This window comes from Malus domestica, chromosome 11 (genome assembly GCF_042453785.1).
Source record: "Malus domestica chromosome 11, GDT2T_hap1".
Classification (NCBI taxonomy): Eukaryota; Viridiplantae; Streptophyta; class Magnoliopsida; order Rosales; family Rosaceae; genus Malus; species Malus domestica.
This window is the reverse complement of record NC_091671.1, coordinates 2,750,971-2,778,825: the sequence shown is the minus strand read 5'-3', so window position 1 is coordinate 2,778,825 and position 27,855 is coordinate 2,750,971. Positions and strand designations below refer to the sequence as shown.

Below are 27,855 nucleotides of genomic sequence, written 5' to 3'. Positions count from 1 at the left end.
AATCGTCCACATTTTTTGTGAAATATGCAATTCTCGAGTTTTCCCAAGATAATTTACGTGCGCAGCAAGGGAAATGTTCAACGCATATTTTTTGTGTCATTAACGTATTTTTTGTGAAACGAAGCCTTATAGACGCTTTGGTTAGGGGATGTGATTATGAGACAAGTTCAGGGCCGAAAGGGTAGAGGCAAACCTAGGAAGACTTGAACAAAGACTAAAAAAAGACTTTGAGTACTTGAATCTAACAGAAAACATGACACAGAACCAAATGCAATGACGTTCTAGGATTCATATCGCCAATCCCACTTAATGGAATAAGGCTTTGTTGTTGTTTGTTGTAACGTATTTTTTGTTGAATTCTTAAACTAGAAATAAAAAAACTCAATAATAAGTAGTGAAAATGCTTTGCTTCCAATTAAGATTGATGAGCATCCAAAATATACCGAAAGTGTTGATATATACATGCACAAGTACAAATTATATCCAAACCAAAGATAATTCAAGTATCCTGCCTGCGCGTTCTTATATACATATGCACAAACGTATCCAAACCCTTTCGCTTTCTGTAAGCACATCACAGATCATTCGGTAGGGGCCTCACGGTAAGAACTGGAAGCGAAAACTAACGTTTCGAGGAAAAGAGGGGTTGACAATAACCTGTAACATGATCAAACAACACTGATTGGATCCGCGGTTTCAGCTCAACTGTTTGTAGCACTTGTAAGCAACGGCAACTGACACTGCGGCACAAACAACAGCTAAAGCTGCATGCGTATCTTCACGCTCCCAGCTCTGAAACCATGTTGGCATTGCACAAACCTTGCGCGTGGATGCCCCTTTGCCACTGTTCTTTCGTGAAAGTAGTTTCCTGCTGCTTTTTTTCTTTTCACCTGTTGCCTTCGGTGCAATCTCATTCAAGTCGGGACTATCTATCATAGCATTCTGACAGCAAGACTTTCCATTTCCCTGGCAAAAGCCCCCGTTCTCAACTTGAGATCTACATACACTAGCATTCCCCCTATCCTTTGGTTGTGTCAACTCTGTAGTGGTTTTTCCCACATCTCTCTCGCCGTTAAGCTGGAGCCTTTGTTCTTGAGATTCCTTCTGCTGTTCTTCCGATAAACCCATCTGACCCCTGAAATCAAACCATAGATTCCGTCAGTAATCACAGTTACACAATGCATGCACACACACTAGGAACAAAAAATCTCAAACAACTTCTAGAAAATAATCTACTTCTAATTTTGCATGAGTTGAACTTGAACCAACTATTTCGTCTATATTTTCAACTTCCTGCGCCAATCAGAATAAATTTGCACAGCCAACCACACCGACTGCTGGCAAAGGAGGACCTTCCTCTAAGACCAATTTACAGCTAAACAGTATTTCACTGATGGAGCAAGCATAGATATGTGAAAATTGCTTCAAGGCCAGCCTATGAATTAATTTAAACGGATTACCTCCATAGCCAGTCTACAATTTCTCCTTTCCCGACATGCTGTTCAAGCAATACAGTTATGTCTTCTGGAGCAACATATCCATACCTACAAGAAATACAATCAGATTGCCAATATCAGTAACCAAGTAAAAGAATCGGAAAAGAGTGAAAAGATATACCTTATAGCAATAATAACAGAAAAGAGTGCTAAAACTAATACAAATTAAGAGAATAAAAAATCTCCTTACCAGTGGCCAGAGACTTCTCTGTTGCAATTTGATCCATATATGATAACATTTCCAGCATACTTATGCCCCCCAATGTGTGAACATGGACTAACGGACACTTTACCTTGAAGACCATGTAATTCTATCTCTTCTCTGAATCTACTGACCAATGGAGGACCACAGACTCCACAACGGCGATCCCGGGACCCATGAGAACATACAAAAACATACGAACCCGTCAGAGTTTCAGGAGTTCCAGGTTGCCATTCACCATCCTTCACAAGAACTTCTTCAACGAATGTATCAACATCAAAATGTGTCAATCTCCTGCATTTCATTGTTAGGTTTATGTTAGTATCAAATTTTAAGGGGAATCAAGAAAGTATCGAAAGGAAATCCCAATGGAACTTGTAGCTTACCTGTATCGGATCATGTCGGGGAAAATTAATACATCGCCATTTGATGTTTCAGTTCCATCATGCCCTTCACATATTGTTAAGCGGGTCTAGAAGAGGAAAGACACAAAAGAGTTATTACATCCACTTACCAAAAAAGCTAATACATCCAACTGCTAACAATGAACAGTAAACAACCGCCCCCAAGGAATCACCAATATCACGTTTCCCTGCCTACGTAACTTATCTGCAAGTGGATACTCATTTCATCCCATTCATTGTAAAAAATGCGTAGAGAATGGTTGTGTAGCAGAAATAGCATGAAAAATAAATAATTTCCACCACCACACGATTCCCATAATCGTCATATGTAAATATGATTGTCATGTTATATGTCAAATCATTCGATACCATAGAACTTTGTTATATACACAATCTCCAGCTTCTCGTACTGTGTTGTACAATGCCAAGGGCTTAATCAGTTTAGTTTATTTCTGAAATCATATTGTTCACATTATTCCACCTTCCCAAACTAAATCCTGCACCCACAAGTACACAGCAAATACCCCATCAATCAACCTCAAGTTTAGCCATATCCCAACCCCTTTTAACACTACCCAATTTAGAATTCTCCAAATTCTACACCATGAGATTCCGAAATTACTCCAAAAGGATACCAAAAACAAAACCCACTGAACAACACTAAAAGCAAAAGTTACCCCCTTCATGTTCAAGCTAGACACTAAATCACATGCTTTCAAATCAAAACTTAGATTACAAGCAAACATAACATGCAGCCAAGATCCATTTCCACTCGCCACATTCAAAAGCAACCCGCATTAAACCCGAAAGCGGAAACCTACCAAATCATACAGAACTAAAACACAAGCAATCCACTTGGAGTGATCAGAATTCATATCCAACCCACTAAAAGCTCGTTTGGATGTGCTTTTAAAATGACTGAAAGTTCTTTTGGTGAAAATATTTTTGGAAACAATCCTTAGTAAAAATGTTGGTAAATCTTGAAAAAGCACTTAAAAGTGCTTCCTGGAAAAAGCACATAACTAGTGCTTCTTGTAATAAGCACTTAAATGCTTTTGAAACCCAAAAACATTTTCTCTAAAAGCATTTTCAGTCGTTTTAAAAGCACATTCAACAAAAACTAAGTCACACACCTTGAAATCACTACTTAAAGAACAAGCAATCCCCAAAGCAGCCAAAACCCATTTCAACTAGCGAATTCGAATTCGATAAAAAAAACCGAAATACCACCAATTGTCAATCCAATTCATTCCTAAAAAGACTTAGATTTTTCACCAAATTAAGCACCAACCGCCATCAAATCACAAAGCGAAAAAACAAAAAGCATACCTCTTTCTTCATATCGCCCCTCCTAGCCATGACGGCGGCGTAGAGCAACCGAGGTAGCCGATCAAACTCGGCGGCCTCGATCCTCGGCGGCCAAACCTGCGGGTTCTTGTAGCACAAAAACACATGTCTTTGGTAAAACTCCACCGTCCCGGCGAGTTGGCTCGTCCGGAACTCGGGGCGGTTGAACCCGAACTCGGCGTCGCTGCTGCTCCCGCTGGTATCGGCAAGCAAGCCATCGTTCTGGAAGCTCCCGGAGGCGCTACCGATGTGGGAATTGGGGTCGGAGAGGAAGCTTTCAAGCGGGTCGGAGATAACGATTGGGGAGGAGGAGGTGGATGGGTTGGTGAATGCGAGTGAGTCGTCTCGGTCTCTGGCACTCCCCATGGGATTGGAGACTGAGTCGAGTCCGAGTGGAAACCGAGTTGGGTCCGATTTGGGTTGAGCTTTGGTTTTCCACTGCAATGGGAAGTGGAGAGTGGGGGAGTGAGACACTTCGGTCTACCGAATGGGCAATTACGACACGTGCATTTTGCTTGGAGTGTCTTCCCTTTGAGGTACGTTTGTGTGTGTGTATATATATAATTATATATAATATATATAAAAGAAACCTAAAGTTTTAGATTTGAATAAATAGAAAATGTTTACTTGTTTGGAACCAAGGAATCAGAGGAGTGGGGAATGAGAAAATGAGAATGAGATCAACTACTTTTTACTCTGCTTAATCAATTTAGTTACGTATTGCATAACGGATTCTGTTGTAAAATTTTGTACTTTTTTTATTTTTTATGGGTTAAACGTAGGAAAAGTCATAATTATGACTTTATAAGTAAGCATACCAAGATAAGACGTAATGTGCACGTAACTTTCAAGCAAAAGCAAGAGAAGTCAAGAATCGAAATAATTTTACTTTTCGGTACTAAGTAAACTTAGAGAAAGTCAAGAATCAGAGTAATTCTAATACATATTTAAGACAAGTAAACGTGTCATAAGTAGAAGTGTGATGTACATAATTGTGCCGTAAAAGCAAGAGAAGTTAAGAACCAGAGTGATTTCAGTATATGTGTTGTAAACCTGTGTAGTAGCGGTTTTAGGTGGTTGTACATAGTGGATCAAAAGCTGCAGCCAACAAGAATATGATGAAGGCGAAAGGCTATAAATACTAGACACTTCATTTCTACAGAAAATCTTCAACCGATTATCCGAGAATTGTTCGTCTCAATATACAAAATCACACCTTCCCTGGAGTTACATCCAAATCTCATTAATCTCACATCCCTCTTTTTTCTCTTTCTCCCCAAACATACTAGGATCATAGACTTTCACAAAATGCCGACACAACCAAACTTGTTCATGTGGCAGACGCCAACATCAAAAGGGTTTCTCACCAGGGAGATAAGAGGGGGAGCCGCCCTCGACCTGGTTCTTTTTTCTGTTGAACATGCCGCTGAGAGTAGGCAAGAGTGTCTTTTTCGTAATGGATGTATTATCTTTGTTCAACTTCCGGGCCTCAATAGTTTTCGTTTGAGGGTTCTGCTTTTGAATTCTGTAATGCCGTGGGGATGATTCCACTGACGTCTCTGTTTCTGTCAGTATCCGCAGTGCAGCATCAGCTGCTTTCTTCTGCTCCCTTTCTCGCCACCTTCGGAGCTCTCCTTCCACTGCCTTTTTCGCGGCTTCAGCCATTTCTGCCCTCTTTTTGGTCTCCTCAGTTGCAGCCTTTATTTCCTCCATTTCCTTCTGGGTTGCCTCTAACCTCTTCAAGGCCTCGTTTTCACTAGCCTTCACAGCTTCCACCTGAGCCATGGCAGCAGCCACTTTCATTTCTGCTAATGTATCAGACTCCTCAACCTTTCGGCTCAAAGACTCATACTCATCCTTTGATATAGTGATCTTGGCACCAGACTCGGAAATTGATGCCCTAGCAGCGTTTGTTCTCTCAGATAGAACTCTAATCTGTTCAAGGGCCCTTTCTTCTGCGGCTTTAGCCTCTTCGGCTTCCACCAAGGCAAGTCTCAGCTTCTTTTCTGCTTCTTTTACAGCAAGTTTAGTGGTTTCTGCTTCCTTCTTCAACTCCTCTGCTTTTATCTTCATCTCTTCTGCTTCTCGTCTGGCATTCTCGGTTTCTGAAGATAGCTGGTTTAGTGCGGCTATCATTTCATTGGAAGCACCTCTTGCTTTAGATTCTTCTGCCAGGCATGCTTCAAGCTCAGACTTAGTTTTCCGCAGTTTGACATGTAAATTCCCAGCAAGCGATTCTGTTTCTGCTTCCTTCTCCTTCAGTTCAACATGCTCTTTCCTCACATTCTCAAGCTCCACCTTGAGGGCTTCAACTAAGTTTCTGAGGCTGCTTTCTTCTTCGGCTACTTTATTCAGTGATTCCTTAGCATCATCTATCTCCAAAGTGACACTTCTGAGAGAATCTAAATCCGAAGCCCTTGCATTCTCCATTTGCTTTTGCAATGCTCCAACTTCATTCAAAGTTTCAGAAAGTTGTGCTTCAAGATTTCTAGAAAGTTCTGGATCAAACTCTTTTTTCAGAGAAAGCAATTTCTTTTCTGACTCTTCCAGTGTACCTTTATAGGACTGCCTCAAAACATCCTTTTCAGCAAATATCTTTGCTTGCTCCTGCTGGGCTTCCATAGACGCGAGCTTCACTTCCCCAATTGATTCTTGTACAGCCGAAATTTCCATCGAGATCTCATTAACCCTCTCCACATTGGCCTTGGCTGCATCTTCAGCTTCTGCTACCTGCTTGATGGCAGCAGCTTTTGCTTCCAAGGATGCATCACAGTCTTGACGGATTTTCTGTAACTCTTGCTTTGCAGAATTAAGTTCAGTAATCACACTCATGTACTGTGCTCTTGAAGATTCCAAGTCTTGTTTCCAAGCACCATCAGTTCCCGCAAGGTTGCCACAGTTTGATTCTTCAAGTTGCTTTGCCTGACATTTGGCAGCTTCTGTCGCCTTTATTGCAAATTCCTTACTTTCACTGAGGGCTTTCACCTTGTTTGACAAATCCTCAAGAATTGCCTTGGATTTTTCTAGCTCCACAAGTGCTTGGGCTTTAGTAGTTTCAGCATTCTTCAGTTGTTCCTTCAACTTGTACAGTTCTTTTTGGGCCAGATGAAGCTGTGTCTCGTTGGCTAGCACCCTCTGCATCGAAACAACAAAAATTTGTAAACGACATCACCTCAAGATAAATTTGGATACTAGAAGAGCATGCATTAATTAACCAAGCAGTTGCATTACAACGAGTACAACTTCTGTATAGTTAATCATCTCACAAGGACATAGAATTTCAATTAATCTATAGACCGAATGAAGGAAAAGAATGCATGATTTACACATAAGCAAGACTAAACCATTCACATCCATAGCTACAAATATACAACTTACTTCAAAAGAAGCTTCGTTACTAAAATAAATTCTCATGATAGATGGACATATTATGAGTTATCGACATCCGAAGAATAACTTCCTTCAAGAGTAACCTATGTGAAGTTTTTCAAAAATATACATACAACATATATGTGGTTCCTAAACGGAAAGGTAAAGGAATTAGAAATACCTCTGCTGAATGAGCTTTTGTCTTCTTAATGGCAGGTTTCTCCCCCGAGAATGCACCTTCACCAAATAGTGAAACAGCATCTTTAACAGATTGGAAAGGTGCCCTGGTGTCGATCTCTCCGACCTCCACCTTAGGACTAGGAGAACTTGTAGCACTTTTTGCAACCATACTGGTCTACTATTTTCTTAAACTTCGACTGCTTGCTGAAAATGATAAATAAAGTTTTTAACAAATATACTAGAGGAAGGAGAAATGAGGATAGCCGAATGCTGTCAACACCACATCTTGCAGCAACTCACATGAAATTCAACCAAATGCTCATTAGATTTCATACAAACAGTACAGGAAAGACAAACGGCCTCACAGGACATGGTTACAAGGATAAAAAGAAGTAGAGTAATAGAGAAACGACCTAAAATTCTGACAACATTCGCGCTCTAAAATTTCACCAACGCCAAGGTATAAGATGGTCCACACCATAGGTGAAACATTCTTTAATTTTAGAAAGGGCCACAAATTTTCCATGGACGCACCAACTTTATCGTTTCATCAACGGCATTGGATTCACACACGATTATTCGTAACTGAATGGGGCGATTTCAATTCACCTTCAACACGATGAATCAATTTTCATTAACTAGTTTCAATTTGACATTTTATACCAGAAAGTTCGATTTTGTAATACAGTCTAAAGGCCTCCGCAATGATGCTTCGCCGAAATCAGTTCAAAGATTCACCACTAAATTTATAAACATTCACATAATCATAAGACATCATTACATTATTTTAATTCTTCAAGAAAATGGGACCATGTAATCATCAACACACATCTTTAACAACGAAACAGTCCTTACAAAATTCAAGTCTTGAAAAAAGAAATCAAAACAAATTCAAAAAAAATCAAAACAATTAAAATTTCAATATTTCTTAACAATTATTCAGTAAAATATCAAACCATCTATCAAACCATCATGCCATCAGACGAATTGGGAAAAAAATAAAAAAGGAACAAAATTTAAACTTGCAAATATGTGAGAGTTGCTTACCCAAAAACTTAATCAAATCCCCACAAATTTACGCACCATAAACCCTAGAAATCACCGGAGTCCGGAAACCAAAGCGCCACTTGGATCATCCACGCAACGACGAACTCCGACCATCTTCCCCAATCTTCATTTCCTTCCGAAGCCGAAACCCTTTTAAATTCTCGACCAAAGAACCAAAACCCACCAAGAAAAATCTCTAAGTTGGGCCAGAATTCCCGAGAAAAATTCAAACTTTCTCGGTAAAGCCGGTGTTTTTTCCTGGAAAATAAAAACAGAGAAAAAGGGGGAAAACAACCGAACCGATCTTTGGGTTTGAAATATAATCGGGTTTTTGTTTTCTTGGACGTTAGAAACGGATAGAGAGGGTCTACACTGTTTTAGAGAGAGACGGGTTTGAAAATTCGAAAGCTGGTTGAAGACAAATATTACATCAGAAGGTCAGTCCGCGAAAGAGGAGAGAGAGAGAGAGAGAGAGAGAGAGAGAAGTATCCCGTGGGATATCTCTCTTGTCCTTGCCTGTCTTTTAACTGCATAACGAATTGTACGCGTCGGACGATTTTACCCTTGTGATTTAAAAATTGTAATGGTCAGCTGGTTGATTTTTGAATGTTACCGTCACACGAGATGGTGTATCACGTGTTTCTATAAAATAGTGGATTATGTGTGTTAAAAAGTTAATAACTTAAAAATTAAAATTATTCCACCACTTACATAAAAATACGTGATGTACCATTCGTGTTCATGTCACAACTAAAAAATTTCTCCTAAAGCAATCAGTCAGCAAGTGTGTAGGGGGGCAAGTGAGTGTGATGACGTGGCACCGTCCAAGGGAGAAAGAGATGGGTTTGGTTAGATTGTGAATTGTGAAAGGAATAGTTTGCCTTTTGGTTGTTTGTTTGCTAAAAATGTCAAACCAATGAGGCAATGACCAATGCATATGATGATGTGATGTGGGGTTTGGATGGATAATGGTGTTTTACCTCTTTTCCATCCCATTTCATTCTGTCCATTCCTTCTCGTCCACGCCCGTTGACCTCTAAGATTCATTCTATCTTATTTCGTCACGTACTAAATGTTCTCCTAATAAATATTTTCCAAGCATAAATGGTTTGAATAATAAATGATTCATCATGATTTTTGAATTAGAATTTTACCCAAACAGTAAGATAGTCAAAATGATCTATGAGATTGACATAACTCTTTGTATTGATCCTTGAGACTTAAAATTGATAGAGTTGGTTCTTGAATTTGTCTACCATCAATCATTTTAGTTATTTCATGAAAAATCTCCGTTTGATAAGGTAAAATGACAAAAATATCTCAATTTTTGCAGTATCATTTTGGTTCATTGTTATTTAAACTAAGGTATTTTTGTGATCTTGATCTTTATTTAATAGAGATTTTACCCGGAATAACCAAAGAAATGATGACAGTCAAACTCAAAGACCACATCAATTCCAAATCTTATGGATTAAAGTAAGAAGTTATACCGATCTCAAAGATCATTTTGGATAAAAAGTTTTTTTTTTTTTTTTGTTTAATTCTTGGTGGGAAAACTAGATATATCGGTCAAATTCTAATTGCGTTAGTAGTAACCTTCTAATTCAAATGATTGAGAGCATAATTTTAAACTCAAATAATTGAGAGCATTTTTTTTCCGAACCCAAAGTCATATGTTCTATTCTCCAATCCGAAACCTAAACTTAGAGATGGGTCATCCTTTTCGCTTTCTTGAATGGAAGAGGATCCATTCATGAGCTCAGGATGGGGATCCTTCTGACCACGAAATCCGAACCGTTCAAATTTAATCCAACGACTTCAAACAGGGAGACCTTCTAAAAGTTATAATAATTGCAACCGTTGGATTAAATTTGAACGACCCAAATTTCGTGGTCAGGAGGATTCCTATCCTAAGCTCAGAAGAATATCCTCTTCCTTATTGAAGAGCAATCAACCTATTTTGTTGACCCAAATTTTAGTAGGAATGCACTGGCGATGGCCTGTATATCTAACTCATGGGACATAAAGCAACATCAAGCCCATTCTTAATCCATGCGCCACATTTAGTTTGGTACTCTTGAAACCTAATTAAAGTGACAACGCAGAACAAGGTTGAAGCTAGCTCCTGTTATTACGGTTGGTTCGGTATGGAATTACAAACTGAAAATGGGATTCCGAATCCCAAATCAAAAATATTTAGGACGGGAATTTGAAGACTAATCCTGAATTAAAATTTCGGTATTTCTAATTTTCAGGATTTTTCAAATATTTTCAGCATTTCGGGATGGATCAGGATTGGATTTTAGGTATTGGGCTTTTGGGTTGAAATTTGAGATTTTTGACTATATGCTAAAATTTGGGCTTTAGGCCTAAAATTTTGTTCCCTAATTTCATATCAATTGAAATTTAGGTTTTTTACCTTATACCAATTGAAATACCAATTCATTCATACCAAGTCAAATTGATGTTCCAAAGTTTCAAACTACTTAATTTTAAACTCCCATTTATAATATAGTCTACTATCAAACTACTTAAATTCAATATTTAATTTGTATGTAATGGAAATAAATAAATAAATATATATATATATATATATATATATTTTGGTTCAGTTCGGGATTCCCAACTATTGAATATGTTATCCCGATTCCTATACCGAAAGGTTCGGGATCGGTTTGATATGGATCCCAAAAATTTCGGTACTATTGGTTTGAGAAATTTTCGATATGAGATTGAGATTTTTTTTTGTTTGGTTTGGGATTTTCGGGAAAATTTTCCAACCCTACATGTCATCTCAAATCAAAGGCATGCTCTTGGAATACCATGTCACTTCTTTTTTTATTAGTTTTACTATTATTAAGGGGATTAAGAGATTTCAAAACTATTACATCAATATAATGGCGAGGAAAGTTTCGAACTCAGGACGCATGATTAGAAACTTAACCCCTTATCTACTAAGATATTGGACCACATGCACCATGTCTCACCACAATACCATAAGTTGCTCAAATTGAAAGATGGAATGATAAACTTCATAATGTAAATGTAGCCATAAAGAACATGGGTTATTACTTAACAACTGCCGTACATATTTTTATCCAAGTGATACGTTAATTGATCCAGTTTTATACCAACTTGGCTGCGAACACCAAGTATCATATTTCCTCAAATATCATAACACTAGTAAGCAAATGAAAGTGTTGTGGTGTTGTTTTGATGCTCGTCTTTTTCTTTCCTACCCCTTCCATTCCCAAAATCTTTAGAGTTAATGATATCTTTTTTTTCAAAAAAAAAAAAAATATTGAAGCTATTTCTAAATTTTCTTTCACTTTCTAGGCAACCAAACAGGGCATGGAACCTTTTGCTTGTATAGCAAGTTTTGATCTTTTTTTCTTCTGTTCTCTGACCCATCTCTTTAAAAAGTATAATTTTTTGTTTTCGAGAATTCATTGTTTTAAATCAGATTGTAAATAGTTTGTGGAAGAATTGTAATGGGGCATTATAATTCTTATTTTTATCTGTTTCGGATTCATAAGTAATCTTTCCTGCATTTACTGGCCGAATTGATAAGATAAATAGCTCATAGCATACATAGCTAAACCGAAACCCAGTGTTCATGTCTGTAATATGGATCATAGCGATCATACAATGCCGTCGAAATTTTCAGGTGAAGGGACCTTCCGGTGACCAGATTCATGATATTTTTTGTGACGAAGACTACTGACAAGTTTGAGTTTTTCGTTCGTCGCGAAGGAGTCCATCAGTTTTGCTTCACCAACAAGTCTCCCTATCATGAAACCAGAGATTTCGATACACATGTTAGCCATTTTACGTTCTACGATCAACATGCAAAAGATGGTGAGCAATTGATATGCGGAGCACTTTAACCCATTGTTAGAACAGGTACCAAAGCTCGGACCAAAACTGGATAATTCACATTCTATCAGCCGAGAAGGGCTAAGAGCGAGGAGTGGTCCGCTTGGGTGGATGGAACAACAAAGTTCCCCTGAATCCAAGGATGCAGTAGATTGTAGGACGTGTCGTAGGCTCTTTATGACGTTCAATTTGAGTGTCGTAGGCTCTTTATGACGTTCAATTTGAGTGTCGTAGGCTCTTTATAACGTTCAATTTGAGCAGCATTGGCTGAGGCTCAGACCGAACGACAGGCAATAGGTATTTGCTCAACTCCAAGTACTTTGATGATTCCATTGAGGATTATATCCAAATAAGGCATCTCTACTACTATTCTTTTCACATTTACGCTTTCTCATTGAACTAGTATTGATCCGTGCATATAACAACAATAAAACCTTATTCTACTAAGTAGCGCCGGTTGTATGAATTCTAGATGCCACTGCACTCGGCGCCAAGTCTTCCGTTAGCTCAAAGTACTCTTGTCTTTTCCTAAAGTCTCTTTATAAGTCTTCCTCTACCCTTTTGCCCTGAGCTTATGTCTTATAATTGCATTTTCTAACTGGAGAATCTGTAAATTTTTGTTTCACTTCCCAACCGTCTTAACCGATTTTCTCTCATCTTATATTCAATGACGACCACTCATACTTTACACCGGATATCCTCGTTCTTAATCCTCCATAGTGTGCATAAACAACTATAATTCTCTAGCACCGCGTAAGCATAGTTTCTTTCTCAATCTTTTCGTAATGTAAATTGTTTCTTGCAATCGTTGATGCAGCAAACGAAGCAACGGGTCAGAGGTCGATCCATAAGGCCTTTTTTCATATCGGCAGCGCTTGTCGGTGCCAGTGCTCCCCAAGTTTTCCCACTTCGCTGCCTTTTCGGTCGGAAGCTTGGGGTGACCAGAGTCTAACCTTGACACAGCCACAATATTTTACCACAGTAGAAGAATTTTACACTTCAATTCTTGCTCCATGCTTATGTTTTTGGGCATATGCGTTAAACTGCGATTTGCAAGTAAAGCGGAATGACTCCTTCAGTATTGCTCATACATTCAAATCTAGCAAGAAATCATTTCCCTTCGTCTTCTTTTTATTGAAATGTAGACTTTATTTACCGAAACTAGATACAAATGGAAAAGAAGAAAGTTTTTCGGAATTTGAAATCCGAAACAAAATAATTTCACACTAGAGTGGTTTGATAATACAATTAGGGAAGAAGGAAAGAATGTCATAAGCAAAGCTCTAAAGCTTGAAGCAAAGATAAGACGACGAAACAGATCGGTATATTCTAATACCGATCATCACATCGAACGGACAATATAGATACAATAAGTAGTCGTCGTTCTTTACTTCTTCCATCACCAAGTTTTTTGTTTTGGTTTTATACGCCACACGGTAAATTCCATCCATCATTGCTATACAGCTCCCTATCTTCTTTGGAAATGTACGGTGGAGCCAGTTACAGAACACCGTGCTCCTCCATCGGAGCACTTAGGAGAACAACATTGTCAAGACTCTGCCGGTGGTTGATGAATGCAGCAAAACCATTTTTTCTGTGCACCAGGAAATCAAACCAAATCAAATCATCCGCAAAGAGTGAGGAATTCAAGCATATTAGATTATGGCAGCAGAAATAATCACCCTCCAGTTATTCGTTCTATTATTCTACTAATTGGAAACACAGCAGATACAGAAAACGAATAGAGAAAACGAAAAGGCCACACAATGATCAATTGACAAGAGCAAATATTTCCAGGGCCATTAGTTCTTTCAATTATTCACAATAAAACAAACAAATGTTCGAATTAGGCTACATCTGTCTAAAAGGTGAGAACCCGAGTTCAGTTAACGCATGCCAATTCCACTCGAATGGAATAATGCAGATAAAACAGCCGAATCATCTTCTATTCTTTTATTTTTCAAATATCTTGGCCCTAACATTGGATCTGTCTTTTGCCACATTCCGTTAATAGAGTTCTATATAAGTCAGTTGCATTGATTTTCACATCAAATGGTATGCTGAGTTTGACCGATAAGGCAGTGTTACATATACTTGAATATTGTACTACCGAAGTCATTTGAAAAGCAATAACTTGCAACTAAGAAAACCGCAAATAATATATTGCCATTGGTTGACTCATGTATATATCAAATTATTGGAGAAAGAAACGAGACAACAGTTATGAGAAAAAATCTTACAGATGAAGGCCTGCCAGTGCCAGGATCCACTCCTCCTCCATGCCTGATATTAGGATCAACCTTTCCTGGTGACTCGGGTTTTCCACCTGTCTTCTTCTCATCCCTAGCCTTGTTAAAGATCACAGTAAACCCCTCAGCCGAAGCAGGATCATTGACGTCCCATTCACCAAATTTTGGGAGTGGCCTGCCTTTTTCCTGTTAGAATTCAGTAATATATTCTCATTGTTATTCAGCATGGCAATGCAAGGGGCACCCAAGTAATAAGTTTACAAATCTAATGATTGCGAAGCAATTACATATTCTCTTAACTACAAAAAAATAGTATAGACAAGCACTCTGTTACATCCCGAACCTATCTGTCTTCAAGCTTACAGGTACTGGCCCCATACACCTAAAAACGTATCCCAATATCATACCACTAGTTTTTACATGCCAAACACCAATCTAACAATTCTAACCTGGTCTCAACCTTGGGCTAGTGCTATATCATTTCAACTTTGAAAACAAATTTGGTAAGGATCTGAGTCGGAATATAAGTTCTTACAAACTTTCTATTGGTAGTAAGTTTTTGCGACATTGAGTTGAAGTCCTAACTCTTGTTCAGTGCTGCATCATTTGGATAATCCTAGACCTAGAGTAAAAAATAAAAATAAAAATAAAAGAGAGGGATTTCCTCCCTGATTGTTGTGATAGGAATCACTCAAAGACAATGGGAACCACTCCAATTCATAATAGCATTTCACTGAGTTCAACACTGTAATGGAAAACCGCGAGAATGTATAAACATAAAGCAACCAGCACACCATGGAGCTAATGTCCTATGAAAAGGATAGAAAATAGATATCAGACAGGAAGGAAGAAGATCAGAAAAGGCAACTGAAACACAACTATTTAGACAACATAAATCCATTTTCACGAAGCACTTAGCACAGATGTCGAAAGATACACCAATTGACTGAAATACAAAAAAAAGATAAAGAACTCTAACCTTCCCGGACGACATAAGAACCCAGTTAAAAGAAATCTACTTAGCCCTAAATGAAATCCTTGTTTTGGGCAAGGTAATAACAACAAAACCTCTTCATCCAGCTAGTTTATGCATTCAAAGTCGGGATGAAGATCACACACATACATACAGAACCATACAAAAACTTGACCATGAGAACTTAGGAAGTACGCAATGTCCTTAATGTACTAAGGATTAAAAGTAGATACAGAAACCAGTCATAAACACCATCAGGAAGCAATCCACTCAAACAATGAAAGATAATAAACAAACAACAATACCTTTTATTCTATTACAAATTGAGCATCCAACCGGAAACCAATTGGCAACGGGTGAAGACGCCAAAGATCATTCAAACTATTTATGTAACGCTTCAATTCCCGACATGGGATTCACACTCTCGAAGCAATATACTCTCAAAAATTTCAACTTACTAATTTTGTAATAAACACGAAGAAAACTTGTCATTTTCTCACTAACCCTTTTCTGTTCATTTCATTTTCACTAAATTCCTAATTAAGCAAAACTATAAATCAAACTGAAAAACTATAATCTGCTCCTCTGAAGAATCCAAATTTTGCATCAAGTATATGTATTTACTTTAATAATGATAAAAACATAAAAATTAAAACTAAAAACATGAATTTTGCTAAAAAAATTAATATAAAACCAATGCATCTGAGAGAATTACAATCAAGCCAATACAAATTAACAAATAAATCTAAATGAATTAGAGCTCAATCCAATCAGAAATCCAGCAAATAAGCATCGCAAAGATTAAATTTAAACCAAAAACGAATAAAGCCATACAAAGATTAAGATTTTATATTCGGATTGAAGAAAGAGATTACGTACCGACATGAATTCGATCAAAAAGGAAAGAACTTTTTTATTTTCCGGGAAAATGAAATGACTCGGAAAGCAGAGAGACAGAGAGAGACGTTGGGCCAGAAATGGGCCTATAATTGCATTGTGAGATCTGGGAAAGAATATGAGGCTTTAACGGTTTTTGTTTCGGGATGAACGGCGTTATTTTGCTGACGGGAACGGAAGGATAATTCGTATCGCCGTTAAGTCGGCGTCAGCCCTGACGTGGTTTGTGCGTTTGGAATAAAATTGAGAGTCAAACAAAAAATGGAAAATCCTGCATAAAATTCATGAATAAAATCGAACCAGTTTTTCACACATTCACATTTTAGTACTGATGCATTACTACCCTTAATTTTCCTTAAAACTCAGTTAAAACGCGTAATCGTCACAAATTTATCACATATCAATTAGATGAATAATGCATTTTTTGAATAAGTGACGAAGGCTTGATATAAGAATTTGATTGACCAAAATTCGTTGGCACATATTTTCTACTTTCAGGAAGACAAGTTATAGTAAAGTCATTTAGTGGTCATCATTCCACAAGCCAACAAGTGCATAACAAACGGCCAAGGGTAAAATCATTCTTGTACCCACTTGAGCAACGAGCTCTTTGCATTTTCATTTCTTTGTTGAATGCTTATTCTCGATGCATTAAATAAAATGCATTACTAGCTCATAAGTCAAAATTTGCTAAAATAAAATAAAAGATTAGGTTAAAGTGGCCTGGTTAAAATCGTGCTGGGAGAAAACTGAATGGGAAAAACTCCAAACTTAAGAGAAAGAGTAGCACATTTACAAAGGGGTTTTTATCACAAATGGTCCCTGACATTGATCAAACACATCACAAATGGTCATTCTGTTAAAAACGTTTTGGGCAATTTTCAAAGCTTCGTAACTCAATCGTTTCTTAACCAAATTCGACCCATGATATATCAAAATGAAGATAGGAAAGTGTAGAACAAGATTATACCTATTTGGAAACCCAATGGTTGCCGGAGATGGCCGGAAAACAGCCTCAAATGTGACTGGTCCGCGAAAAAACTGGAAAACTCGCCTGAAATGGGGTAAACTTTAAACATTCATAACTTCTTCAATAATTAACGAAATCGAGTGATTCAAAACCGAAAATCATACTTCTCGATGAGACTAAGAGAATGGTAGCTTTTTTTTATGGCTAAATCGTCGTAGTTTGGCCGGAAAACGACTCGAAATTGGCTAACTCGAAAATGGTTATCCAAGTTCGAGCCATTTTCCGGTCAAACCACGGTAAATTAGCAGTCAATAAAGGTACAATTCTCTTTGTCTCATTGAGAAGTATGATTTTCATTTTTGAATCACTCAATTTCGTTGAGTATTGAAGAAGTTATGAATGTTTAACGTTTACCCCATTTCATGCGAGTTTTCCAGTTTTTTCGCGGACCAGTCACATTTGAGGCTATTTTCCGGTCATCTCCGGCAACCATTGGGCTTCCAAATAGGTATAATCTTGTTCTACACTTTTCTATCTTCATTTTGATATATCATTGGTCGAATTTGGTTAAGAAACGATTGAGTTACAAAGCTTTGAAAATTGCCCAAAAAGTTTTTAACGGAAGGACCATTTGTGATGTGTTTGATCAATGTCAGGGACCATTTCTATTGATTTTCAATGTCAGGGACCAAAATGATGTGTTTGATCAATGTCAAGGACTATTTGTGATGAAAACCCTTTACAAAGTTATAATACAAATCAGTGAAAAGGGACCAAGCAAACATAGCAATCGTTTACCCAAAAAAAAAAATAATCGCAAATATAGGAATCTGGGTTGTCGCCTATTGAAGGCCTCCCATCAGCTTCATATCACCTTGCTATCTATGTTGATGGAATAGCACGTAGGATTGAGTGTTACAGAAAATGAATGACCGAGACTAAAAATATAAGATGTAGTAGTTGTGAAAATCAAACTACATTATTGTCCATCATTTTTTTTGTATGATAGAAGACTAAGTTGTTTTTTTACCATTTTTTTATTGACAAAGAGGATTGCATTAATTAGTAAAGATAAGTAAAAAGGAAGCAAGCAAACATAGGAATCCGAGAGAAGAAACGTTGGCCGAGAAATATCCAGGATGTCGCCAATTGAAGGCCTCCCAAAGCAGCCACTCCTCCTCAACCCCCAAAACCTTGACCCAAACCAAATGCCAAAATAGAGTTAATTTCTTGATATATTAGATGATTATTTCTCATTACAAGATGAACATATATATAGGGAAAGAAAGAAGACATAAGACCTAACTTTGCCTAACTTGCCTAATTTACATAAAGTTGACTAGTCTAACTTCACTAGTCATCCAATACTCATGGCTGCTTTTAGTTGACACTCCCTTTCAAGTTGGTGCGTAAATATCTCGAATGCCCAACTTGCTGAGTGAAAGATGGAAAATCCTACTTGACACTGCCTTTGTTAAAATATTTGCTAGCTGGTCATCACTCTTCACATAAGGCAAGTTAATGGTACCATCAACCATCTTTTCCTTAATAAAGTGCCTATCCACTTCAACATGTTTAGTACGATCATGTTGAACTGGATTATGAGCAATGCTAATGGCAGCTTTGTTATCACAATAAAGTTTTGATGGCTTTGTAGAATTAAAATCTAATTCTCTCAACAAAGTCCTGAGCCATAACAATTCTTGCACACCATGTGCCATACCTCTAAATTCAGCTTCGGCACTGGATCTAGCCACTACATGTTGCTTCTTACTGCGCCAAGTAACTAGATTTCCTCCAACAAATGTAAAGTATCCAGAAGTCGATCTGCGATCAGTTACTGACCTAGCCCAATCTGCATCAGTGTACCCTTCAACTTCTTGATGTCCATGATTGGAAAACATCAAGCCTTTTCCAGGGGCAAACTTCAAATACCTGAGAATGCGTTGTACAACATCCATGTGCGCTTCACTTGGCCTATGCATAAATTGACTCACTACACTTACAGCGTAGGCTATGTCAGGTCGTGTATGAGACAAATAAATCAACCTCCCAACTAATCTTTGGTACCTTTCCTTGTTAGCTGGAACTTGATCATGATAGTCTCCCAATCTATGGTTTTGCTCAATTGGTGTGTTTGCAGGTTTACAAGCTAACATCCCAGTCTCAGTTAATAAGTCTATAACATATTTCTTTTGAGAAAGAAAAATGCCATGCTTTGATCTTGCAATTCAATACCCAAGAAATATTTCAGAGTACCCAAGTCCTTCATTTCAAATTCCTTGGCTAGATACTTTTGAAGTTTTTGAATTTCCTCGACATCATTACCTGTAACCACCATATCATCCACATAAACAATTAAGGCTGTAAGTTTACCTCTATCATGCTTAAGAAATAAGGTATGGTCAACTTGAGTTTGTTTGAACCCATAACTTCTCATCGATTGAGCGAACCTGCCAAACCATGCCCTTGGTGATTGTTTCAATCCATACAAGGACTTTCTCAACTTGCATACTTTGCCAATATCGCAAGTGGTAGTGAATCCTGGAGGAAGATCCATGTATACCTCTTCATCCAAGTCTCCATGTAAAAATGCATTTTTTACATCAAACTGTCGTAGAGGCCACCCTAGATTTGCTGCCAATGACATAAGAACCCTAATAGTGTTGATCTTCGCTACCGGAGCAAATGTCTCCTGATAATCAATGCCATAGGTTTGAGTATAACCTTTGGCTACCAGTCTAGCCTTGTACCTTTCCACTGAACCATCAGTTTTATGCTTTACTGTGAACACCCATCTACACCCAACAGGTTTCTTGCCTTCAGGAAGTTTAACCAGTTCCCAAGTGGAGTTTTTTCGAAGCGCTTCCATCTCTTCAATCATAGCCTTTTTCCATTTTGGATCTTTAAGAGCATCCTGTAACTTATTAGGAACTGAGACTAATGACAATTGGTTTGCAAAAGATATATAAGAGTTTGACAAGTGATGAGATGAAACAAAATTAGATATAGGATATTGAATACCCTTTGTAGAAGAATGACCATAACGAACAGGGGGTATCCCTCGATTTTCTCGAATAGGATAACGAGCTTGAGACTCACGATGTGGTTCATTTGAATCATTTGGATCATCACTTAATGAAATCTCATGATTGGACTCATCAAATATAGTAGGCTGAAGAGAGGGAGAATAAGTGGTTACCTCAGGATAATTCGTACGAGTAGCAGCTGATTGGTCAGAGAGTTGGTCAATGTGGGGATCTATCTGTGGGTGGTCTATCTCATCATCCTTTTTCTTTATCTACCCTTTTTCTTGTCCTCTCATACACCTTCAATATTTTTTCACCTTATGCCTCATCATTAGGCAAATTTGAACCATCACCAACATCAGACAAGTGTTCATCTGAAAAATGCATACCACCAATGTCAAGCGGCAACTTCTCTTCCTCCTTACTCCACATCTCCCCCTGAAAAGAAGTGGCCAAATCTTCTTTTGAAAAAAATGCCTCGTGTTCCCGAAAGGTAACATCCATAGAGACAAAAAATTTCCCAGTTGGAGGCTAGTAACATCGATACCCTTTATGAGTAGCAGAATAGCCAATAAACACACATTTAATGGCTCTAGGATCCAACTTATCACGATTTTGCATGGGGACGTGAACGTAGCAGACACAACCAAACACTTTTGGAGGAATATGAAGGAGTGAAGGAAGAGAATGATATTGGGAAAGGGTCTGGATAGGTGTTTGAAATTGGAGAACACGTGATGGCATGCGATTGATAAGAAAAACAGCTGTGTGAATGGCATCACCCCAAAATCGTTTAGGAACGTCCATAGCAGAACATAAAGATCGAGCCACATCCAAGAGATGACGATTTTTACGTTCTGCTATACCATTCTGTTGAGGAGTATGTGGACAAGATGTTTGATGAATGATACCGTGTTGGTGAAAAAATGTTCCAAGTCCATAATTCAAATATTCTTTCCCATTGTCAGATCGAACAACTTGAATTTTAGCATGAAATTGGGTTTGAATCATTTGATGAAAGATTGGAAAAATACTCATAACCTCACTCTTATTTTTGAGTAAGTATACCCAAGAAACTCGAGTGCAGTCATCAATGAAAGAGACAAAGTATTTAGCACCAGTATAAGTAGGAATATGAAATGGTCCCCAAACATCAGAATGAATAAGAGAGAAATGAACATTACTTTTATGGGAACTTAAAGGAAATGAGACACGATTATTTTTAGAAAAAAATGCAAGTTTCACAATGGAAATCAGAAACCTTGACTTTAGAAAACAAAGAAGGGAATAGATATTGCAGGTACTGAAAGGAAGGGTGTCCCAATCATTTGTGCCATAACCAAATTTTTTCAGAAGCTTCAGATTGTTTAGCCTCCACTTAACAACTGTAACTTGTCTTCTCACAATCTGGTGGTAAGTCCAAGTAGTATAGACCTCCCCGCTCTCTACCATGACCAATCAATGCTTTCGTTCGAATATCCTGAAACCAACAATGGGTAGGAGAAAAGATGGCAAGACAGTTTAGTTGATTTGTAAGTTTACCAATGGAAAGAAAATTGTGAGAAAGATTAGGAACATGTAAAACAGATGAGAGAGATAGGCCTGGTGTTATGAGATGGAGCCTGCTCCAAGCACTAGAGTGGAAATACCGTTAGCAATGTTAACGGTATTTAAAGGTGGAGTAGTGTGAGAAACAAACCATGTGGAATTATTGGTCATGTGATCAGAAGCCCCTGAATCAATGATCCAAGGTTTATTGGGCGGAACAATTGTAATGTTCAAGGCAAAACCAAAGTTACCTGTATCGACTAAGGAAGTAGAAGCAGTAGTAGGTGGAACTGAGTGAGCAGATTGATCTACCCGAGGTATGGAAGGCGTTGGTGTCAGGTGTGCTGGTGATCCACCAATGCTTTTCTTTTGATTTTCCTTCTTTTGAACCCACCAATCAGGATATCCATGCAGCTTGACACAAGTGTCTTTAGTATGCTTATCCTTGTCACAATAAGTACATTTCCTTGTATCAGTAGTTTTTGATACACCTAATCGAGAATTGGAGACTCCACGGGGAAATTGAGACGGAGCAGCTACCATGGCTGATCCTTCCACTTATGGGCCAACCAACATAATGGTTTGCCTACTTGCTTCAGCATTCACAAGAGCATAAGCAGCACGAACAGAAGGCAGAGGTGTTTGAGTCAAAACTTGACTGCGAACACGATCTAAATGAGGATCAAGACCAGCCAGAAAATCATACAATCTTTCTTCCGAAATTTCTGTCTCTCGGGTAGCAATATCATCGGCGCACTTCAATTTTCTAGGACGCAAGAAATCAATTTCTTGCCATGTTTGCTGAAGTTTACCATAATATGCAGATAAAGGTTCTCCATTCTGGCGAGTTGCCAGTGCTTGACGACGAAGTTCGTATAATTTTGATGCATCTTTTTCAATTGAGTAAGTTTGGGTAACAGCATCCCAAACATCTTTTGCAGTAGAGAGTCTGAGAAAAATGGCTCGTACATCTTTGGTCATGGAGTTGAGTAACCATGATTGAACCATGGCATTATCTTCCTCTCATATAGCATACAGTGCATCAGCTTGTGCTGGTGCCATTTTTTTCCCACTGACATAAGACCATTTACCTTTGCCAATGATGTAGATGCGGACACTTTGGGACCATGAGGAATAGTTGGACCCATCCAACTTGTCTGGGGTGATATGTAGAGACATATCACTTTGAGTAACAGTAGCTGAAACAGTGGTCTTGGAGTCACCCATTATTACTGCCTCAGAGGTTATGGGTAAATTTGTTGGGTGATTCCAACAGGTATGGCTTATGGGGTATTGTTTTTTTTTTTTTTGAGGAAAGATTTCTGGGTTTTTTTTTTGCAGAGATACTGCAAATGGGAAGAATATGGGAAACGATGCAATGGAATATGTATGGTTAACAAGCTGAATATGGGTAATAATGTTGGCAGATATGGCCAACTGAAAAAGAGTAAGATTGGATTGGTATGAAGGTAGAAGACTTGCAAAATAGCAGGTCTTATTGGGTAAATGGCAGTAGTGCCAATAAGTGAATCAGAATAGAAACTCTTTTTTGATCAGAATTGCTCTGATACCATGCCAAAATAGAGTTAATTTCTTGATATATTAGATGATTATTTCTCATTACAAGATGAACATATATATAGGGAAAGAAAAAAGACATAAGACCTAACTTTGCCTAACTTGCCTAATTTACATAAAGAAAGTTGACTAGTCTAACTTCACTAGTCATCCAATACACATGGCTGCTTTTAGTTGACACCAAATATTGTGGATTACTTTACTTTACAAGAATAAACATGATTAAGTACCCCAAAAAAAGAAGAATAAAGATGATTAATAATAATAATACTATTAATATTAAAACATTCCTCGAGAGATGATACCTGGACCATCAGCTTCACATCTGCTTATAATCTATCCATATGAAAGGGATGTGGGATATTTTGTGCCAGTAGCGTCCTTTTCCTGGTTGGCATCTCTCTTTTAGCACTGGACACTCATATATGGTAAGTCGCTCTAGTGAAGGAGGCAGACCCTCCTCTGGAATGGATGCTAGCTTTGGACAATTGGAAAGATCCAGAGATTGAAGGGAGGTGAGGAATTGAAAGCCCTTGCTGCTCAGTTTCTTCAGATTCGGGAAGCCATCTATTGAGAGGTTAGTGAGAGATTTGGGGAAGAGCGTCTCCATCCGTACCATGTCGGGTGGAAACGACACCGTATCCGGGTCTGTACTACGGATTCCCAACTCCCTAAGAGAGGTGAGTCTGTGCAACCCCCACTCCAACTCCCACAATGACTTGCAGCTCTTGACCTTCCCAATTTCAAGTGATGTTAGGTTGGGAGGAAAAGTCAAACCTTCACGGTAGTCGATGCTCAATTCCTCAAGAGAGTTGAGATTGTGCATGTCTTCGGGCAACGCCTCCAATTTGTTGCATCCGATGATCCAGATCTTTCTCAGGTTGGAGGGTCTTCTCCCCCCACTCAGTCTCGGGATGGAAACAAGACTTCCACAGTTCCCAATACCTAGAGTTTGAAGATTGCTGAGGTGGCATAAGCCATCCGGTAAGGATTTCAGATTTTGACAATTCCAGATCCTAATATATTCAAGACAATCATTAGTGTTGTCGCGGAAGAACCCGTCCCCTGCGATTAGCTCCAGTCGGTCACAATTCTCTAAATCAAGGTGTTTAAGTGTCCTGGGAAGCTGGCCACTCAATGATAACGACATCAGAGATTCACAACCTCGGATACGTAAATACTCAAGACAACTATGAGAAAAAGACGACCAAGAAGAACCAACAGCCTCCTCATCTACTAGTGATTTCAAACTTTTGCAATCTTTTATCTCTGTTCTTCTGAGATTTTGGGGAATCTGGAATTTTGCAAAATATATCAACGAATCGCACGATGTAATCTGGATGTCTTTAAGAGAAGGTAGACCAACATCTGGGAAAGAAACTAGACTTGAACATTCGTGTATGCGAAGCTCTTGAAGAGACGACAGCTGATTTAATCCTTTTAGTAGCTTCGAAAGATTTTCGCACTTTTTTAACTCCAGAAATTCAAGCTTGCACTCCGATATTTGCAACTCCTCAGCTTCTTTTCCCAATTCTTCAACTAGACGAGAGTTGTCTTCAATTTCCAAACTGCCAAGAGAAGTCAACTGCTGCAATAATCTACCCTCCTCATTCTTCAGTGAAGACGTCACCTCCTCACATCCACTGATCTTCAAATCTCTAACCTTGGTTAATCCCTTCTTCAACAACTCCCCTGTTTGCAGAGACATCATCTCCGAAATGTTTGAAAGGCACAAGGACTCTAACAACTCAAACTCAACCTTAGCAGCTGTATGCACCAACACTTTACAACCGTCAATGTTTAATTGACGAAGTTGTTTGCAGTTGGCAATTGAAACCACTAATTCTTCACATTCAACAATTTTAAGCTTAGCTAAAGAATTGAGGTTCTCTGGCAGTTTACCCTCCAGTTTAGAACATTTTTTTACTAAGAGTGTTTTCAAGCAAGGGAAAGCACCACCTTCGTGATCGGCTTGGAAAGGAAGCCATTCCTTCCAATGCTGCATTTCCACAAACTCAAGAGTCTCTAATACCGGAAAAGGCAACATACGCTCTCCATAAAACTCAGCACCAACACTTTCCACTGCATTCATTCCACTAATATAAAGTTCCCTGAGATGAGGCAATTGTCCGAGAGGAGGCAACGATAAACAATTGTTACATTTCTGTAAGCACACAAGCACCATATTAGAGAACAAAGGACCTCCAACCCATGATGAAAATTCCTCTCCGGCATAACTCTTGATGGTGAGCTCCTTGAGCTTTGTATGAGGCTCTAACATGTCAAGCACAACGGATTCCGTTTCTCTCGTGTCGCTTGAATGAGACCATTTTAGGACCAACGAATCAAGCCTCTCCTTGCATTTCAAGTTGGCCCTCCTGGCATCCTCGACATCAGTCACATTCTCCAATCCTGAGATGCACAATGTCCCTCGGAGATGCGATAGGGGCCCTATCTCTCTTATTCCTGATTGATCACTTCCACCACTGACCACAAAATTAGGCAAAGATTGGAGATTCACCAAGCTACCTAGATTTGGAGGCATTCCTTCCAACGAAGATACATATGAGTTGTTGAGATGGCGCAAATTAATTAAATTACTCATGTCCGCAAGCAATGACTTCAAATAGTAACAGTGTTCCAATATCAATGTCTGCAAGTTGTAAAGAGTACTTATCGATTTAGGCAAACTAGTTATATATGTGTAGGAAAGGTCAAGATACTGTAACAACCTCAAATCACCGATTGACTCTGGCAGCGCAGTTATTTTGTAGTCATTGAACGAGAGCACTCGTAAGTATTGCAACTGTGGTAATAGCTTAAAAGTAACCTGACGAGACAAAAATTTTAACCATCCCGTGGAATATGAAAGCGAAAGTGGCAGGAATGTTCGCAAACGTTCAGCTTTTGGAAAGTCCTCAAATCTCTTAACTCCATCAAATTCACCAGCAATGAAAGACGAATGGCGAGCCCCTCGAAAGCAAGTGCTTTGCAAGTTATCACCTTGCTTATCTTCCAACCTAAAACATATTTCTCCTGCAGCCCATCGTGTTAACTCAGAAACGAGGTCATGCATTACATATCGTGAATTGTTTTTGCTTGATTCTTGAAACAGCGACCTTGCTAATAGCTCTCGAAAGTAGTCGCGGCCCAAATCCTCCATTTGTTTATTGTTGTCAGGTTTTTGTTGAATCAAACCCTCTGCCATCCACAAAAGGACGAGCTGCTTCTCCCCAAATTCGTAGTCATTTGGAAGTATTGAGCAATAGGCAAAACACCTCTTCAAATGTGATGGAAGATAGTGATAGCTCAACTCTAGTACGCGGGGAAGGTTACAGTTATCTGCGAGATTCCATAGTTTGTTGTCCAATATTTCTCCCCACTCATCTGTTTCTTTGCAACGTAAAAGACCACCGAGAGTCCTCGCAGCTAATGGTAAGCCACAACATTTTTCAACAATTTTTGTCCGAATTAACTCATAATTTACTGGTTTTCCACTATTAACTTCCCCGAATGCATGTCGCTCAAATATTTCCAAACAATCATCATTTGCCATACATTCCAAATTATGAAATCCAGTGGCTCCCATAATCTTTGCAACATTTAAATCACGGGTTGTCACAATAATCTTACTTCCTCCTGCTCCGACGCCAAAAGGGGATTTAAGTCTTAACCAGAGATCGTTTAGATCACGGTCACCTTTGTTCCAAACATCATCTAAAACGATTAAAAACTTTTTTCCTCTTAATTGCTCACTCAAATCATGCTGCATTTTACTAAACTCCTCCACTTGAACGGGTAGGGGTTTCATTGATTCAAGAATTGCCTTTGTCACTCGCACAACATCGAAGTCATCGGACACAGATACCCAGACCTTGAGCTCAAACTCCTTCATGGCATCATCTTTGTTGTTGAATACAAGTTGAGCAAGTGTCGTCTTCCCAACTCCGGGCATGCCAACTATAGCAACCACACCAAAATTGGTAGACTTTTTCAACAATTCAATAATCTTCCCTTTGTCACCATCTCTTCCAACAAGAAGCTTTTCATCTAACACGCCTGAACATGGTAGACTTCGCGATTCCTTAGCAGACGTCCCAGTATCTTTCAAGCTAAACTTAACTTTTCGGTCAGATATGTCTTGTAACCGCTCCGTAATCTTCTTCATTTCGGAGTTCATATTCCAATTCAATTTAATTTTGAAAAGTGAGTTTCGCACCTTGTTGCTCGTGCTGGCTTGATCACGTCCCTCTATCGTGCGCTTCAACATTTGAGTCGCAAATTTGTCCAACATGTCTTCGACATCATAAGCAAGGTCTCTGAGATTATTGAGCCATAGTTTTACAGCATCGTCAGTCCGTTGTCTTTCATCGGCGTCGCTCAGCACTGCTGCGATTGTAGTTAACGTGGCCCTCCACTTCTCCAGCTTCTTTCCAACACCCCGGAAGTTTCCAAAGTAGTTGAGAATGTCGCGAGGGGTCAACCTGTCAAGCAGCAACTGTAGAAACGCCGCAAGAAAAACCTCTCCAAGTGGCATCTTAGGAGCGCTGAGAACTCCAAGCAACCAAAGAAATAAGGAAGCGTTCTTGAGCAATATTGAGGTGAAGAGCTGCACAAATTAAGTGAAGAAACAAATGAATAAAAAGTAGTTCAAATAAAATGAGAAACAACTAATGTATTATTCAGTGAA

The 27,855-nt window shown here is 38.7% G+C and overlaps 5 protein-coding genes across 11 annotated transcripts in view; all 5 read right to left on the bottom strand.

Annotated features, from left to right (window-relative positions):
- Positions 1–392: 392 nt before the first annotated feature.
- LOC103447176 (uncharacterized) lies at positions 393–4,300 on the bottom strand. Its single transcript, XM_008386356.4, has 5 exons — positions 3,432–4,300; positions 2,085–2,170; positions 1,687–1,992; positions 1,461–1,544; positions 393–1,135 (listed from the first exon to the last, which is right to left on the bottom strand). The coding sequence occupies exons 1-5, from the start codon at positions 3,813–3,815 to the stop codon at positions 697–699; spliced, it is 1,299 nt and encodes a 432-aa protein (XP_008384578.2). The 5' UTR covers positions 3,816–4,300; the 3' UTR covers positions 393–696.
- Positions 4,301–4,579: 279 nt separating this feature from the next.
- On the bottom strand, positions 4,580–8,651 carry LOC103447177 (WEB family protein At5g55860). Its single transcript, XM_008386357.4, has 3 exons — positions 8,046–8,651; positions 7,000–7,202; positions 4,580–6,584 (listed from the first exon to the last, which is right to left on the bottom strand). Exons 2-3 carry the CDS (start codon positions 7,165–7,167, stop codon positions 4,800–4,802), a joined length of 1,953 nt encoding a protein of 650 aa, XP_008384579.3. The 5' UTR covers positions 7,168–7,202; positions 8,046–8,651; the 3' UTR covers positions 4,580–4,799.
- A 4,370-nt stretch (positions 8,652–13,021) lies between these two features.
- On the bottom strand, positions 13,022–16,343 carry LOC114819436 (protein NOI4-like). 2 transcript variants are annotated; one of them, XM_029087947.2, is made up of 3 exons: positions 16,023–16,343; positions 14,162–14,356; positions 13,022–13,515 (listed from the first exon to the last, which is right to left on the bottom strand). In XM_029087947.2, exons 1-3 carry the CDS (start codon positions 16,026–16,028, stop codon positions 13,471–13,473), a joined length of 246 nt encoding a protein of 81 aa, XP_028943780.1. In that variant the 5' UTR covers positions 16,029–16,343; the 3' UTR covers positions 13,022–13,470. The 2 variants fall into 2 exon arrangements, with proteins under 2 accessions (XP_028943780.1, XP_070663563.1); XM_070807462.1 differs by lacking the exon at positions 16,023–16,343 and adding an exon at positions 15,150–15,282.
- A 1,575-nt stretch (positions 16,344–17,918) lies between these two features.
- LOC103429836 (putative disease resistance RPP13-like protein 1) overlaps positions 17,919–27,855 on the bottom strand; it is a 34,116-nt gene continuing 24,179 nt past the window's right edge. For 5 of the 6 annotated variants that reach the window (XM_070807430.1, XM_070807429.1, XM_070807431.1 and 2 more), the window contains one exon: positions 23,310–27,774. In XM_070807430.1, the coding sequence (XP_070663531.1) occupies positions 23,485–27,702 (4,218 nt within the window). In that variant the 5' untranslated portion in view covers positions 27,703–27,774 and the 3' untranslated portion in view covers positions 23,310–23,484. Of the gene's footprint in view, positions 18,204–23,309; positions 27,775–27,855 lie in introns of those variants that run through there. The other variant, XM_029087929.2, reaches the window with a different exon arrangement.
- LOC139189136 (uncharacterized) lies at positions 21,528–22,964 on the bottom strand. Its single transcript, XM_070807454.1, has 4 exons — positions 22,624–22,964; positions 22,178–22,536; positions 21,839–22,078; positions 21,528–21,772 (listed from the first exon to the last, which is right to left on the bottom strand). Exons 1-4 carry the CDS (start codon positions 22,812–22,814, stop codon positions 21,648–21,650), a joined length of 915 nt encoding a protein of 304 aa, XP_070663555.1. The 5' UTR covers positions 22,815–22,964; the 3' UTR covers positions 21,528–21,647.

What these genes read in the sequence shown, in the direction of transcription:
- LOC103447176 (XM_008386356.4), bottom strand. Translation starts at nt 3,815, where the DNA reads ATGGGGAGTGCCAGAGACCGAGACGACTCACTCGCATTCACCAACCCA. An exon ending in GGGGCGATATGAAGAAAGAG is followed by an intron (nt 2,171 to 3,431) that starts GTATGCTTTTTG and finishes TTCCTCTTCTAG; the next exon opens with ACCCGCTTAACAATATGTGA. An exon ending in AGAGAAGTCTCTGGCCACTG is followed by an intron (nt 1,545 to 1,686) that starts GTAAGGAGATTT and finishes TATTTCTTGTAG; the next exon opens with GTATGGATATGTTGCTCCAG.
- LOC103447177 (XM_008386357.4), bottom strand. Translation starts at nt 7,167, where the DNA reads ATGGTTGCAAAAAGTGCTACAAGTTCTCCTAGTCCTAAGGTGGAGGTC. An exon ending in CAAAAGCTCATTCAGCAGAG is followed by an intron (nt 6,585 to 6,999) that starts GTATTTCTAATT and finishes GTTTCGATGCAG; the next exon opens with AGGGTGCTAGCCAACGAGAC.
- LOC114819436 (XM_070807462.1), bottom strand. An exon ending in GCACTGGCAGGCCTTCATCT is followed by an intron (nt 13,516 to 14,161) that starts GTAAGATTTTTT and finishes CCTGGTGCACAG; the next exon opens with AAAAAATGGTTTTGCTGCAT.
- LOC139189136 (XM_070807454.1), bottom strand. Translation starts at nt 22,814, where the DNA reads ATGGGTGACTCCAAGACCACTGTTTCAGCTACTGTTACTCAAAGTGAT. An exon ending in CCAGCACAAGCTGATGCACT is followed by an intron (nt 22,537 to 22,623) that starts GTATGCTATATG and finishes CATTTTTCTCAG; the next exon opens with ACTCTCTACTGCAAAAGATG. An exon ending in TACTTCCTTAGTCGATACAG is followed by an intron (nt 21,773 to 21,838) that starts GTAACTTTGGTT and finishes TCATTGATTCAG; the next exon opens with GGGCTTCTGATCACATGACC.